The sequence below is a fragment of the Aedes albopictus genome, chromosome 1, assembly GCF_035046485.1.
Source record: "Aedes albopictus strain Foshan chromosome 1, AalbF5, whole genome shotgun sequence".
NCBI lineage: Eukaryota > Metazoa > Arthropoda > Insecta > Diptera > Culicidae > Aedes > Aedes albopictus.
This window is the reverse complement of record NC_085136.1, coordinates 224,812,843-224,829,145: the sequence shown is the minus strand read 5'-3', so window position 1 is coordinate 224,829,145 and position 16,303 is coordinate 224,812,843. Positions and strand designations below refer to the sequence as shown.

The 16,303-nt window shown below is 43.1% G+C and overlaps 1 protein-coding gene across 1 annotated transcript; it reads left to right on the top strand.

The window, feature by feature from the left end:
- The first annotated feature begins 2,583 nt into the window (after nt 1–2,583).
- Nucleotides 2,584–12,324, top strand: LOC109430380 (trypsin-1). The gene is made up of 4 exons (XM_019706442.3): nt 2,584–3,346; nt 3,431–3,602; nt 11,477–11,871; nt 11,933–12,324. The coding sequence occupies exons 1-4, from the start codon at nt 3,197–3,199 to the stop codon at nt 12,290–12,292; spliced, it is 1,077 nt and encodes a 358-aa protein (XP_019561987.2). The 5' UTR covers nt 2,584–3,196; the 3' UTR covers nt 12,293–12,324.
- The last annotated feature ends 3,979 nt before the right edge of the window (nt 12,325–16,303 follow it).

Below are 16,303 nucleotides of genomic sequence, written 5' to 3'. Positions count from 1 at the left end.
GCTGGTGCGTATGTCATCTGACGTTCTACGAGCCTCCCCAAGTAACATACTTGTCACAGAAGAGTCACGGTGGAGCATGTTTTTGTTGCGCAGAAGTCACTGTGTCTTACTTCTAGCAGGTAAGTACTTATTTGTTAGAAGGAGGTCACAGTGACTCCTGCGCAACATAAACCTAAACCTGCGCCGCCGTGACTTTTCTGCGACAAGTATGTTATGACACAAGGTTGACACAATATGTTAAGGACACATGTTATGGGACTGCAAAGGCCCTGACAGGTGCAAACTGTGCAGGAGATGTGGTACACGAGTCCATCCGCTTGACTGATCTGTACCGGGAAATCCGTGAACAACAGGCATCCAACGGAAGGTCCAAGGTACCCGGCCTTCAAGAAAGTCGTAGTGAACAAATCACAGTGCAGGCAACGCAGCTGAACTGAACCACTGTGACGCGGCTCAGAAATTGCTTTGCCAGGCGGTTTCGGAGTGGAGCACGGGTATCACCATCATACCGATTACCCGCCGACAACGGCAATAGGGTCGCGGATGTGTCCAGAAAAATGGCGGCGATATGGACGACGGGTAAATACCCCAAGCAACCAAAAGTTCGGATTAAACTTGAAGAACGAACTCAGAAGTTCAAGTTTGGTTCAATTCCGGTTTCGTTGAACTTAATTCTCCAAAAAATTACTCTTGTATTGTTTATGAACTTGGAAGTACATGTACAAGCTATTGACTTCTCTTCAAAACAACATTGAAGTCGAAAAAAGGTTCAAAAAGAACTTACGTTGAACTTTAAAACAGAGTTCAATCAAATATTAACCGAACTCATGTTGAACTTTTGCGTGCCTTTAAAACTCAAATATAGTTCATTTGGACATATTCCAACAACTTGAAATCATCCGTTCCGAACTTGTTTTGAACTTGTTTGAGGACTGAACACATTTTTTTTTCATTTTTTCGAAGTTTATTTTTAAGCTGAATAGCGTTCTTTTCAGCGACACAAGTATACTTTTTGTGAACTCAAGTTCGGTTAATTACTTAAAAAGGGAGCTGAATAGAATGCTTTTCATCTTCCTTCGAATAGCTGATTAAGCCCAAACATCCTATTTTATCCGAACTTTTGGTTGCTTGGGACTCCATCCATGAGTTGGTGTATAATACCAATGAGGGCTTCGTGGTCGCCAAAGCAAACGGGATCTTCCACTGTACTTGTTATGCGCCTCCGCGGTGGTCGATCGAGCAGTTCACGCACATCTTGGACTATATGACGACTATGGTAATAGCGGGTGACTTCAGAGCCTGGAATGGGAAAGCCTTTTCACGAACCAGCAGGGTCAAATCCTGTTAGCGGGACTGGCTATGCTAGATGTTGATCTGGCTAATGTCGGTACCAAAAGTACCTTTAGTCAGAACGGAGTGGACTTGATTATTGACGTTACTGTTTGTAGTCCTGGCCTAACTAATAGTTCGAACTGGAGGGTAGACGATAGTTACACCCACAGCGATCACCTGGCGGTTCGCTACAGTATTGAAAACCATGCCAACAGCGGGTAGAGGAAGAGGCGGCTAGGCCAAGGCCAAAGCCAATCCCTCGTAGGTGGAAGACATCATACTTCAACGACGAGGGAGGCGTTCTGCCGTGAGCGAAACCTATTCAGTTGAAGCGATGGCTAGCTAGTAACGGTGCGCTTGCGTGCGTGCGATGCGACCATGCCTAGGCAAGTCAACCCTAGAAATGAGAGACCACCGGCTTACTGGTGGACTCGAACGATTGCAGACTTGCGCCGCGGACCTTCAGGCCAGGAGGCAGATGCCGCCATCATGTACTTATGAGTAGCGAAATGAGCGATGGGTAAAAGGGCTGCATTGGTTATCTCCATCAGAGTGCCAATGCGAGTTCACAGGATTGTGACAAGAGATTAAATGGCTTCTACAGAGCAGTCTCCAGAGATGTTGGAAGGGAGCATCGAGGGAGTCTTTCTACGTTATGATCCTTGTCCTTGGCCTCCTTTTATAGGGCAGATAGAGACTGGGGTTGGCGATGAGAGTCTTCCCAGAGGTTTGGAAGCTGCAGTCTGGTACTACTGCTACTAACTTACTTACTGGCACAACTGTCAAGGGCGAAAAACCATCCGTCGGCATATGCTTGCTCGACACGGTAGGGAAGGTGCTCGAGTTAATCATCCTCAACAGACTGTACAGGCACACAAAGGGTCTCCCGAATAGCCAGATCGGCTTCCGGAAGGGGAGGTCAATTGTAGATACTATTTTGTTGATTAAAAAGACCTTATCGTAATTAATTTTTATTGGCTTTTTTGATGAATAGAATATACTACTCGGTGTAACAGGGAGTAAGTTGGAGTAAGGAATAAAAAATACAGTGGATAGATACGCAAGCGAGCGAAATTGGAATTGACAGAAGGACATTGTTGAACAACACAATCACAACGACGAGTTTCTTGCCTGACGTTCTGGTCTTGAACGGCTAGGGATTAGCTAGGGATTAATTTTCGGTTCTATCGATCGGTGGAACTTGCCCAGAGATTCATGTCGAGAAAACGTTACTTATTGGATTTCTCGCTTAGACATTTAAACTTGGACGGATCATCATGATTTATAATGAAACCAAAACGAAAGTGCTTTATCGATAGACAACGAAAAGATAGAGATAATCGGAAAGGGGGCGACGAAAGACATAAAACGAAAAGTTTGGAGTTTTGGCCCACTATTCGATATGATTTTAATCCAATTTAGTAGACTTCGTTACTGACCCTTCCCAGTACACGCCATTGGTGTGCACACGACAAACCACATCTTTTTTTTTCACCGTTACTACAGAAGCATGCCTAGCTTCTCTCTTTCTGTTTGCTCATCACTCGTTTTTTCCCCGCCAACAACGCCGCCTTTTTATGGGGGAGCTGGCGACACTCTTACTTTCGGGTCAATTCATGCATGCGGATGAGGAGCCGCATGTCTCATATGGCACCATACACCGGTTTATTTTTTCCTGCGTTTGTTCATTTTCGGGGGAACTTCCGATGATGGACGATGGGGCACAATGACGACCATCACAACGTACCACGACGTCGGAGAGCGAAGTTGGAGAAATGAATAAGGTTTTGGTCCGTCGGTAGGGTCCGATTAGTTCAAGTTCAATAGTTGGCTGATCGGCGTGTGCACGCTTCTCCCTACCAGTATGACATCGAGGGGAAATCTAGTGTTGATTGTGGCGTTCCTGGCGGTCGGAAGTTATTTCCTTGAAGTGGTTCCGGTCACATCCGGTGGTTTATTTCAAACGTATGGCGAACGATGGACCAATCGCTTGGAAAACGAAGCTCGAGAAAATGTATCCATCGAAAGTGTGAGTTTGTAATGGTATGATAATTGAATAGTTTCTTTTCGTTTTATAATCTGTTGCACCACTTGAAAGGAGGTGGTTGTGCGAAATGGGAATGATTCCGACATAGGAGTGCAGGAAAATGGAGACTGGAAGGCGCCTTCCACGAATCAAGGCTGGTGGACGTGGTTGACTAATGTATTCCGGTTGCCGATTGTCAGCGTATTTGCGTATCGAGCGGAGCCAACGAATTGCCCCGTTTGTTGTGAGTATTGATAGTTTTTTTTGCACAATGAAGTACTTTTCTATCTGAGTTGCAACTTAAGTTTTTTATTCAATTGTTGCTTGTTTTGTATGACCTCAAATTTGACCGATATTTGTTTAACCCTTTGGAGCTGGAGGGGTCATATATGACCCCAGCGATGAAACCGAGCATAACAAACGTGTTCGACACCAGCGAGGTTGCATCGACAGCGGCGAAAAAATTCGGCTCCAAAAGGTTAAACAATACAGGGTAGAATTGTATTTTATTTTGGTCATATTTTTTTCAGTTCGGGTGAGCCACTGCTACCATTTAGATCTTTTGTGGCATTACTCGTATCCTTAGTACAGCCAGGTCTTTTTTACGCGGTTTTCGTTTACGCGACCGCGTAAATTAAAACTTAAATTAAAAACCAGTGGATAACTGACACTGAGGAAGATTACAAGTGGTAGTCGAAATACGCGTATCTGTCAAAGGATAAGCAACATAGGGCGGAATTAAAAGGTACGAAACTGATTACACTCTCATAGAGGGTATTCTGCTTAGAGGGTTCGAAAAGTCGGTACAAGTTCATACAAAAAAATCATCGTCTTATTTTTGCATGATTCGTCGAGAAATGGTGAGACTTTTTTAACGCGTTTTTTTTTTTAATTTTGAAATAAGTTTTTTTTAACGCGGTACGTATTCCTCGCGTAAAAAAACCTGACTGTATTTAGTGCATGTCGTACTACTGCATTGTCAATGAGAGGCAATGAAGCATCGGATTCTGTACAGTTCTTGTTTTGTTACTCCCTTGCCAAGGGGCTGAAAAGGTCCCAAAATTGCACCTATTTTTTTGCGTTATATCTCGATATTCCAAGTTGTAACATGTACAAAACTTCACATTTCTTTGAAGAGAAAATATATATTTCAATGAACAATTGAACAATTGTTGGATTTAGATGCCGTTTTAAATTTTATTTTTAAATCGCGCATTTAGCTGTTATTGCAATCACCAATTTCATTTTTTTTTTAAATTCATAACCAGGGTAAATCCCCAATTATTGCACACTTTAAAAACTCGCCAATTACAGTCGACTCTCCACATGTCTATGTTCTACATCTCGATATCTCTCCCTATCTCGATGCTTTCCACGGTCCCTTCAATCTGCATACATTTTACCTTTCTACATGTCGATATCTCCTTATCTCGATATCTCTCTATCTCGATGCGAACTCATTCGTTTTTGTTCTAGATTTTCTTTCGCGCTACTTGGGCGGTGGCTTCTATATTCGTCTGTTTTCCACTATAACTCAGTCAATTTTGAACCAATTGACTAGAAATGTTGTACACGGGTAGATACTATACCTATCTCACTGCATTGCAAAAATAGTGTCAATTGGTTCAAATTTGACTGAGTTATAGTGGAAAACAGACGAAAATAGAAGCCACCGCCCAAGTGGCGCGATTCCCTATGTCGATATGCCGGTTTAAACAGGTTGCTAGATCTCTTTTCGAGGTGACATCTGTTTGTTGACGGTTTTTCCTAATTACGGACGATTTTTCAATCTAGTGTGCATTACAAATTGGTTCTTGAGTTTGATCTCTCCTTATCTCGATGGTCCTTTCAATATCGAGATGTAGAGAGTCAACTGTATTGCAAACTCCATGCTTTTCTTATGGAGTTGCTGTTGTTTCTCTTTCCAGTCCGATTGGGGGACCATTGTGAGTTTCCGTTCACCGATATCTAATTAATGGGATCTGTTAAAGCAATGAGCTCAGAGCAACTGACGAAAAATTGCAAATACTTATCCACTTATGAAATGAACGTGTGAATACTGCGTCACGGGTCCCGGCTCCTAAATATTTTAATGTTCTGAAAAGCATAGAATTTCAGCATTCCTCTTCAGCATTAAAACCTCTTTCTTAGCATTTCTCTCTCTTCCTTGCCTTCGCGGTACGCCCGTTAGGGATGATTTAGAGAAATGGGGTCCAACAATTTAACCCAACGATTCCCAAAGTGGGCGAAATCACACCCTAGGGGGCAAAAATCAAACCTAAGGGGGCGAAAGTGTGAAAAACCAAAATTGGGGGGCGAAAATACTCAGAAGCATACTGTCTTCGGCAAAGTTGCTCAGTAGACTATGAGCTTTCATATAGGAAACAATTTAGTTCGTGAATCACTCACTGCGTGGCGCTAGTGTTCCTATGAGCTTCCAGCTCAGTTTAAACGTCGTATATCTCGCGTTAAACCCCCGTTCCCCATTACCGACGCTTCATACACTAGGCGCTTCTCCGCCTTTTGTCGAAATTGGGACAAATCCCTCCCTTGGCGCCACTTCTGTGCACGGGCCTGGGTTCAGATCACGAGATATACGACGTTCAGTCTGAACTGGACGCTCCTAAGAACACTAGTGCCACGCAGTGAGTGATTTTCAAACTAAATTGTTTTCTATGTGAAAGCTTATAGTCTTCTGAGCAACTTTGCCGAAGACAGTATAGAAGGATACTGGATAGTAGTCCAGAACGCAAGATATTCCACAACTACTGGCAAAATGTAGTGCTATCTTACATGTCCAACATGGTGCCCTGTGTAGAAGATTCCCGGTGGCCAATGTTCCCGGAACCACTATTTCAACATATCAACAAATGCTTGACGAAATTATCTATCAAACAAGACTTTGGTCATTTGAATTGATGAAAAAATCATCATTCTATAAGAGTTTGAATTTCTGGGTAATAATGACCCCAATGCATTATTCGTAACTTTTTTTGTGGCGCCATTTTGGTTTCACCTTAAGAAAAATATTTTTTTTTAAAAAGACTCGTTTCTGCAAAATATTAAAAGTCAAGGAGTCTTATTACGATAAGTTGACTAACAAAAAAGATATTAATGCTTGAAATCGCGTTTCGGGTCATAATGACCCTAATGCACGACGAAGGTTAAACGGAGATTGAGGCGATTCTGCAAAACTTTACCATGGAGAGCTTGAAATGACATTCAGAGCCTTTTTCGAACCGCACATTTTTTGCGTTGCGGAGCCTTATGGATAAAAACAAAGATAAGCAGCAAGCGCATTCAATGGATTTTTAGGTAACTACATAGTATTTAAAAAAAGTTGTTCGTGTCATTAAAACTGTTTTTCAATGTTTGCTTCATTAAACCTTAGCGGGATTCCCAAATTAATAACAACCCCTCATAAATTATGTTTTAGAGCAGAATGCATACAAGTTGTAAAGGCCTAAGCATATGTGAAGAAATTGGTCCCAAGTATTCGAATGAGTGTAATCAATATTGTACAAAACTGATTACACTCATTCGAAGAGGGTACTCTGCTTGAAGGGTTCGAAAAGTCGTTACAAGATCGGTCCCAAGTATATTATCCTTAACCCTTATGTGGCCGGCAGGGTACCCGGGTACCCAGCACCCATTTAAAATACACGGTGTAGAAAAAAGCAAAAAGTTTGCCGGCCACATAACGGGTTATAATTGTAGGGTATGTGTGCCATCAGTAATCTCACGCTCCCATGTTCATCCTATTCGAAAACAAGCGATTACGGCACCGATTGCTTCCGTTCTTTTTGTTTTCATGGGTGCTCTCTTCTAACAAAAAATACAAAAATAAGAAACAAAACAAACAGCGCTTCAATCCTTTGTTTTTCGTAGGAAAGACAAAGGATTGAAGCGCTGCTTGTTTTGTTTCTATTTTTTTCTTTATTTAGGGGGTGGAACCTCAGGTAAAATATTATCTTCTGGGCGCCCATTAAAAACACCACCCCCGGCGAAGACTGGCGCTTGAGTCTAGCTATTTAGCACTGTTGTTGGAGGAAATGCCAATGCAGAACCCGTAGCTTCCGGGAAGGTAAGCCCAGCTTCCTGGGTTATTGGGTTGGTGTCAGGCCCTGCGAGCCAGCCGTAAAAAAAGACTAGCACCGGAAAATCTACATACAAGAGAAGAATGCGAACCGATACCAATGGCGACGACCACAGCGACCACAGGGCCCATATAGCCGAGGCGGTAAACGCACGGGTATTCAGCATGACCATGCTGAGGGTGACGGGTTCGATTCCCGGTCGGTCCAGGATCTTTTCGTAAAGGAAATTTCCTTGACTTCCTTGGGCATAGAGTATCTTCGTGCCTGCCACACGATATACGCATGCAAAATGGTCATTGGCAGAGGAAGCTCTCAGTTAATAACTGTGGAAGTGCTCATAGAACACTAAGCTGAGAAGCAGGCTTTGTCCCAGTGAGGACGTTACACCAAGAAGAGAGAGAGAGAGACCACAGCGACGACAAGGGACTTGCGATTGGAAGCTCGTTACGTGGAACTGCAGATCTCTCAACTTCATCCAGATCACCCGCATACTCGCCGATATACTGAAGGACCGCGGGTTCGGAATCGTAGCGCTGCAGGAGGTGTGTTGGGACGAGATCTATGGTGCGAACGTTTAGAGGTAATCATACCATCTACCAGAGTTGCGGCAACACACGTGAGCTGGGAACAGCTTTTATAGTGATGGGCGACATGCAGAGGCGCGTGAACGGTTGGTGGCCGATCGACGAAAGAATGTGCAGGTTAAGGATCAAGGGCCGATTCTTCAACATTAGCATAATAAACGTGCACAGCCCTCACTCCGGAAGCGCTGAGGATGACAAAGACGCATTTTACGCGCAGCTCGAACGCGAGTACGATCGCTGTCCAAACCACGCCGTCAAGATCATCATAGGGGATCTAAACGCTCAGGTAGGCCAGGAGGAGGAATTCAGACCGACGATTGGAAAGTTCAGCGCCCACCAGCTGACGAACGAAAATGGCCTACGCCTCATCGTTTTCGCCGCCTCTAAGAACATGGCCATTCGTAGCACTTTCTTCCAGCACAGCCTCCCGTATCGTTACACCTGGAAATCACCACAACAAACGGAATCGCAAATCGACCACGTTTTGATTGATGGACGGCACTTCTCCGACATTATCGACGTCAGGACCTATCGTGGCGCTAATATCGACTCTGATCACTACCTGGTTATTAACTCTCCGTTATTAACAAAGTACATTACCAGCGGCCGCCCGGTACGATCAAGAGCGACTGGAGCAACTGGATGTCGCCACCGCATACGCGCACAATCTCGAGGCAGCGTTGCCGGACGAGGGTGTGCTGGATGTGGCTCCTCTAGAGGACTGCTGGAGTACAGTTAAAGCAGCCATCAACAACGCAGCCGAGAGCACTATCGGGTACGTAGAACGGAGTCGACGAAACGATTGGTTCGACGAGAAGTGCAGAGCGGTTCTGGAGGAGAAGGATGCAGTGCGGGCGGTAATGCTGCAGCATGGAACCCGACAGAATGTGGAGCGATACAGACAGAAGCGGAAGCAGCAGACCCGTCTCTTCCGGGAGAAAAAGCGTCGCCTGGAAGAAGCGGAGTGCGAGGAAATGGAACTGCTGTGCCGTTCACAGGAAACACGCAAGTTCTACCAGATCCTCAACACATCCCGCAAAGGCTCAGTCTGCAGGGATAATGACGGGAGCCTCCTGACGGACAAACGTGCGGTGATCGAAAGGTGGAAGCAGCACTTCGACGAGCACCTGAATGGCGAAGAGAATGTAGGCACGGAGGACCAAGGTAGCAGAGGAAATGATTATGTTGGTGCAGCAGAGGACGGAAACGAACCAACTCCCACGCTGAGGGAAGTTAAGGATGCTATCCATCAGCTCAAAAACAACAAAGTGGCTGGTAAGGACGGTATCGCAGCAGAACTCATCAAGATGGGCCCGGAAAAGTTGGCCACCTGTCTGCACCAGTTAGTAGTCAAGATCTGGGAAACCGAACAGCTACCGGAGTAGTGGAATGAAGGGATAATCTGTCCCATCCACAAGAAAGGCGACAAGTTAATGTGTGAGAACTTTCGAGCGATCACCATTTTGAATGCCGCCTACAAAGTGCTATCCCAGATCATCTTCCGTCGTCTTTCACCCAAAGTAAATGATTTCTTGGGAAGTTACCGAGCCGGTTTCATCGACGGCCGGTCAACAACGGACCAGATCTTCACCGTACGGCAAATCCTCCAGAAATGCCGTGAATACCAGGTCCCAACGCACCACCTGTTCATCGACTTCAAAGCGGCATACGACATTAACGACCGCACAGAGCTATGGAAAATCATGGACGAGAACAGCTTTCCCGGGAAGCTTACCAGATTGATAAGAGCAACGATGGACGGTGTACAGAACAGCGTAAGGATTTCGGGTGAACTATCCAGTTCATTCGAATCTCGACGGGGGCTACGGCAAGGTGATGGACTTTCCTGCCTACTATTCAACATCGCCCTGGAAGGTGTTATGCGACGAGCCGGGTTCAACAGCCGGGGTACGATCTTCACGAAATCCGGCCAATTTGTCTGTTTTGCGGATATTATTGCTAGAACATTTGAAACGGTGGCAGAACTGTACACCCGCCTGAAACGTGAAGCAGCAAAGGTCGGACTGGTGGTGAATGCGGCTAAGACAAAATTCAAGCTGGTAGGTGGGATTGAGCGAGACAGGACAACCTTGGCAGCAATGTTACGATAGTCAGGGATACTTTTGATGTGGTAGAAGAATTCGTCTACCTCGGTTCCTTGCTAACGGCTGACAATAACGTGAGCCGTCAAATACGAAGGCGCATCATCAGTGGAAGTCGTGCCTGCTATGGGCTCCAGAAGAAACTGCGGTCAAAAAAGATTCACCCCGCACCAAATGTACCATGCATGTACAAGACGTTAATAAGACCAGTGGTTCTCTACGGACACAAGACATGGACGATGCTTGAGGAGGACCTGCAAGCACTCGGAGTTTTCGAGCGACTGGTGCTAGGGACGATCTTCGGCGGCGTGCAGGAGAACGGTGTGTGGCGGAGAAGGATGAATCACGAGCTCGCTGCACTTTACGGTGAACCCAGCATCCAGAAAGTGGCCAAAGCCGGAAGGATACGGTGGGCAGGGCATGTTGCAAGAATGCTGGACAATAACCCTGCAAAGTTGGTGTTTGCTAACCATCCGGATGGTACAAGAAGGCGTGGAGCGCAGAGAGCACGATGGGCGGACCAGGTGGACCATGATCTGGCGAGTGTTGGGCGTGACCGACGTAGGAGAGCTGCAGCTGCAAATCGAGTATTATGGCGGTAAATTGTTGATTCAGTATAATCATGAATTCGATGTTAACTGAATAAATTCTCATTCATTTACCCCTGTAACGCACCTTAAAACCCCTTGAAGCGCCCATGAATTGATAGCGAATGCATTTATAAACTCTCGGCACGTCCTTGAAACGCTAAAACTTGCTAAAATGATTATTAAGTGCCATAAACGCCCATGAAACCCCTATTAACGCACTTGAAAGGCACCTGACACCACCCCCTGAATCGTCCATTGAAACGTCCTTAAACCCCCTAAATTCTATTGAAACGCCAACGAAACCAGTTGGAACGCCTTGTTAAGGCCTCTGGAATTCCCTGAAACAAGTTCTTGGAGTATCTTGGAATCACCTTTTTCGGGCTCTCTGGAAACACCCTTGGCCCTATCTCAAATGCCCAGAAGCAAGACCTTTTCTAAGTTTCCTAATTGAAGCGCTAGCGTAAAAATCCCCAGTCCATGGCATGAAAAGAGATTCCAGTGTAAATAAAACAAAAGTGTACGACAAAGCGGAGAAGGGTAGGAGCCAACATTTTTTTTTCGATGTGGTTTATAAATGATCGCCTTATACAAATTCTATTTTTTTTTCGTTTGGCAAAAGCTATAAAATATATCTTTGGATTTTATAACCACCCATAAATTGGGTGGATCCTTACCACTACATGACGTGAAATATAATAGAGAATCATTGATCGAAATTAACCTACTTATATATTTTTCGTTCTAGCTTGCGGCATAAACAACAACAATTCTCGCATAGTCGGTGGCACCAAAGCCAAGGAGGGCAAATATCCCTGGATGGTTGCCCTGTACTATAACAACCGATTCATATGCGGAGGAACGCTGATTAACGATCGCTACGTCCTAACGGCAGCCCATTGTGTTTTCAACACCGACCGTAGTCTGTTCTCGGTGAAGTTCCTCCTGTATGATCGTGGACGCCCTGCACCGGAATCGTTCGAAAGACGGGTTTCGTATATTATGACCAATTGGTTCGTCAATGCGGTGGTGTTCATCATGAACGATTTAGCCTTGCTCAAGCTAAACGAAACGGTTCCGATCACTGATCACCTGTATCCGGTTTGTATGCCTGTGGAGGGTGAGACCTACGCTGGATTCGATGTAAGTTATCAGAGAGTTTGTAAAATGTTTGAAAAAGTTCTAACGTTATCTTCATTCGTAGGGTATCATCACCGGTTGGGGAAAGCTAGGGAACTTCACATTCCCCAGAACGCTACAGGAAGTAACCGTCCCGATCCTGTCCAGCGAAGAGTGTCGGAATCAAAGCGAATACTATAAGTTCCAAATCAACGATCGAGTACTTTGCGCGGGGCTTCCCGAGGGTGGTAAGGATTCTTGTCAAGGCGACAGCGGGGGACCCATGCACATCACAGATCCCATCACGGACAAGTACATCCTGGCAGGTGTGGTGTCCTACGGCTACGGATGTGCAAAGCCCAAATATCCGGGGATATACGCGAGGGTAAACAGATTTCTGTCGTGGATCAATTTCAATACCCGAGACGCGTGCTGGTGTAGTTGACCGATTATAATTTGAATAAATAAGCATTTGAATGAACCAATAATGTGAGTTGAACGTGCGAAAGGGGATGGCTTGCCAGACCTTCGCAAATTTCTTTGAACTCTCCCTGTCATGTGTCAGCAGTCAGTTTTAAGTGTAGCAGTATGATTCAACACAAAAACTCAGCACATTGTTCAAGTTCAATGTTATCGGATGCTTGGCTCTGGGTCGATGGTGTGGATTCCTTTTCCGGAAAGGAAGTGATTCATTCATTTAACTGTATTTGTATACAATTGAACCACGCTCGGTTACACAAATTTGCCAACATCACCTTTTCACGATGATACGGGTGAAAGTTCTCCGTCGGGGACATGTGAACCATACCCTAACGTGAAATGTGATGCCGCATATGCAATTCATGGGTTTGAATATCTTATCTGTGACAAGCGTTGATGCGAAGAATTGACAGAAATAATGGTGGTTGCAATTCGGGTAAACCGAAGTGACCTGGCTTGAACTGTTGAATGTTGATCGCGTTCAAATTCATCTTTGGCTGAAGTACAGCGAAACGCGATGTAGGGTTCAAGCTGATTTGGTGATGGGTTTTGTACATACGTTGCGAAGTAATTTTGTTGAATCATGATGACAGAAGTGAATTCCGCAGAAATGCATTCAAAGTTGAAGGGATTGACACTGCACTTTTCAGGGTGGTCTGCATATTTAATGATGATGATTTATTAATTTAAAATGGCTTGAAATGCAGCTGAATGCAGGTTTGGTGGTTAAGGAGTTTATTTTAGCATGAGACACTTGAGTGGTATGAATGGAATGGGGAGAGTGCAATCAAGGAACAATGTATGGACGACTTTTGCCCTTTGGTTTTGTCTAAAAGTTTGCTGAATAGAGTAGGGGTCGTAATCGTATACCAAAATCGTGACAGAGTTGCCTTCACAGCTACATCACAACTTATGTGCGATTGACGGCTCGAGCGTCATCAACTCAAAGATGAGGTGTGTAGGTATGTTAAGTATTTATGTATTAGAATGGGTCTTCCGTTACATGGAAAAATGGAAAATTTGATGGCATCTCATCAGATAAAAGATTTTCAGGTCCCATTTTAGGACCCAAATAAGTGTGCAAAATTTGGGCACGATCGGTTATGTCTACGTTTTGCGCATCGCGTTTGAAGTTTGTATAGGATTTTACATGGGAAAACACAGTTTTTTACATTTCTCTCATGACAAGTTTGAATTTGTCTAAAACCATGTAACCCAAGGGGCCCGCAACTCTAAACTTTCACTAATCTCTACTAATAATGTAGCACTAGTATTTGTAGTATTTCTAATATATGCCAATTAAAGCAACGTTGCCAACGACGATTGTCAAGCATTGTTCTTTATTGAGTTGTTTATAGGGTAATGGAGGTATTTTGGACCCCTTAAGGAAGTGGGTTTCAATAAACATTAGGTTTTCGTAAATATTTTACCTTTTCGAAAGAACTGTAGAGGTGAATCTGACAGATGGTCCAAAATATATTCTTGTCAGATTATGTTGAATATAATTTGGCCATATCTTAAATCTCCATTGTAATAAATATTATCGATTAACCGAGCTTGAGAACAGTTTATTTTGAGCTCTAACAAGGCTCTGACTACATTGAAGTGGTCTAAATGTTCATTTGTGAAAAAATATACCTCTTCGAAACTGATTGCAAATTTGTCACCTCCCTTTATTTTGGTGCTTTTTAGTGGGAGTGAAAGCATTTTCTGTATTTATTGATACTAATCAACATATTTAACTGGAACCCAAAATGAAGGTTACTACATAATTGAATAGTTTTTGTGTTCCAATAGAAAATTACCAAGATTTTGTAGGGATTATACAGGGTGTTAGGTTCCCGAGTGCAAACTTTTTAAAGGGTGATAGAGGACCATAAATGGAGAAAAAAATTGTTCTACGCATATGGTCAAATCTCAATCGTTACGTAGTTATTGAACTTCCCATGTTTATGACTCTTATTGCCTTAACTGGCAATAACTTGAAAATGGTCGAACTTATCGAAGTTTTTTTTACCCTTATTCGAAAGATTATTGAATTTTCTAACAAATGGCATCTTTGAATCGATTGGTTTGGTTGAATAACTAAGTTTTCTAGAGCAAAATAGCTAAAAATAGTGTATTTTTATTGGTTTTTGTCAATTATCTTTGAAACATGCGTAATAAATTAAAATTCTTCCTTTGGCAAAGTTGTGGCTCCTGTTACACTCTACAATTCGTTCTTTGACACCAAACTTCTATCTCTTATCGTTTTGTTGCAATTTCGATTTTAACATCGCATTTCAGATCATAAATTTGCAACTGTCATGGAAAGCACTTTTTTGCGCATTGTGCCGCACATTTAAATCAAAATTGCAAGAAAACGATAAGAGCTAGAAGTTTGGTGTCAAAGAACGAATTGTAGAGTGTAACAGGGGCCACAACTTTGCCTAAGAAAGAATTTTTATTTATCACGCATGTTTCAAAGATAATTGACAACAACCAATAAAAATACAGTATTTTTAGTCATTTTGCTCTAGAAAACTTAGTTATTTAACTAAACCAATCGATTCAAACATGCCATTTGTTAGAAAATTCAATAATCTTTCGAATAAGGGTAAAAAAAACATCGATAAGTTTGACCATTTTCAAGTTATTGCCAGTTAAGGCAATAAGAGTTATAAACATGGGAAGTTCAATAACTACGTAACGGTTGAGATTTGACCATATGCGTAGAACAATTTTTTCCTCCATTTATGGTCCTCTATCACCCTTTAAAAAGTTTGCACTCGGGAACCTAACACCCTGTATGATAAATTCTTTAAAAAACTCCCTAGGTGGGCCAAAATGCCTGCCTGGGCCAAAATACCACCACTACCCTATTGTTTCAATCCAGCCGCTTCAGCCAAACAAAAAATGGAAGAGAAAACGTTGTTGCACTTTGTTTCGATCTAGAATTGGAACTTCCAATTTCGAAGTTAAGTTGCAGTTTAATGGTATTATTTATATACATATGTAATCCTAAAATTTCATCATTACGTTTCAGGGAAGATCGGAGATGATTCCTTGATTTGGATACAGAACGGGTTGGTTCGAGTTGATGAAAAATTGTCGTTTCCATTGGTCGAGAGAGCCTAGCGAGCTTTCACTAAGCGTCCAAGGGACAAAAGAGGAAATAATTCAATGGCCGAAAGTACTTCAACTACAAACAAATAAAAAAGAACTAACAAGCTTATAGATGTTCATTATGCTTCCCAAAGAACACAAACTTCATGAGAAAGTATGAACAGAATGATCTGCAATGCAGTCAGAAATCGCAATTCTCAGGTGCTAACTCAAACAGGTGACGGCATAGCTCTTCCCAATATGCTACCCTTGGTATACGTTTGAAACTAGATCTGGAGTGTGTTATTTTTGTGAAATATATGAATGTTATTACGTATGTCGACCACTTTTCTTGACTGATTGATTTCTCATCTTATCAGGGGGGTTTCTACCGTAGGAAGGTTTATCTCGGGTTAGTCTCGGGTTGCTATAAACAGAAATCGAACTCATTTGGAATTTCTTGAGACAAAAGCCAATCGCGACGAAATTGTTTCGTTCACATCTTGGTTCGCATATGTGTGTGAGCAAAAGAGGTAACTCACTTTTAATGGTCAAATGAGAATTGTCGGATTGTTTATAATGTATTGAAAATGGTTCGGATCGACCCGAGCGTTCTAAATCAAGGTATCAAATCACGGTAGTTTTTGAAGAAATGCCAAGATTTCAGATCAAACTGACGATTGCGGCTGTGTGTTTTAACTTTTAGAGGAAAACTCTAAATGATAACAATTAAATTCATCATAGTAGATTGTAGAATAGATTAAGGTCGGGCAAAAGTTCCACCCAAGATGAACATAGAGTATGTGTGCCGTCAGTAATCTCACGCTCCCATATTCATCCTATTCGAAAACAAGCGATTACGGCACCGATTGATTCCGTTCTTTTTGTTTTC

Excerpts from the sequence above, each read along its gene's own strand:
- LOC109430380 (XM_019706442.3), top strand. The coding sequence starts at position 3,197 with ATGACATCGAGGGGAAATCTAGTGTTGATTGTGGCGTTCCTGGCGGTC. Across the intron at positions 3,347-3,430 it reads AAAACGAAGCTCGAGAAAAT|GAGGTGGTTGTGCGAAATGG; the intron begins GTATCCATCGAA and ends ACCACTTGAAAG. Across the intron at positions 3,603-11,476 it reads AACGAATTGCCCCGTTTGTT|CTTGCGGCATAAACAACAAC; the intron begins GTGAGTATTGAT and ends TTTTCGTTCTAG.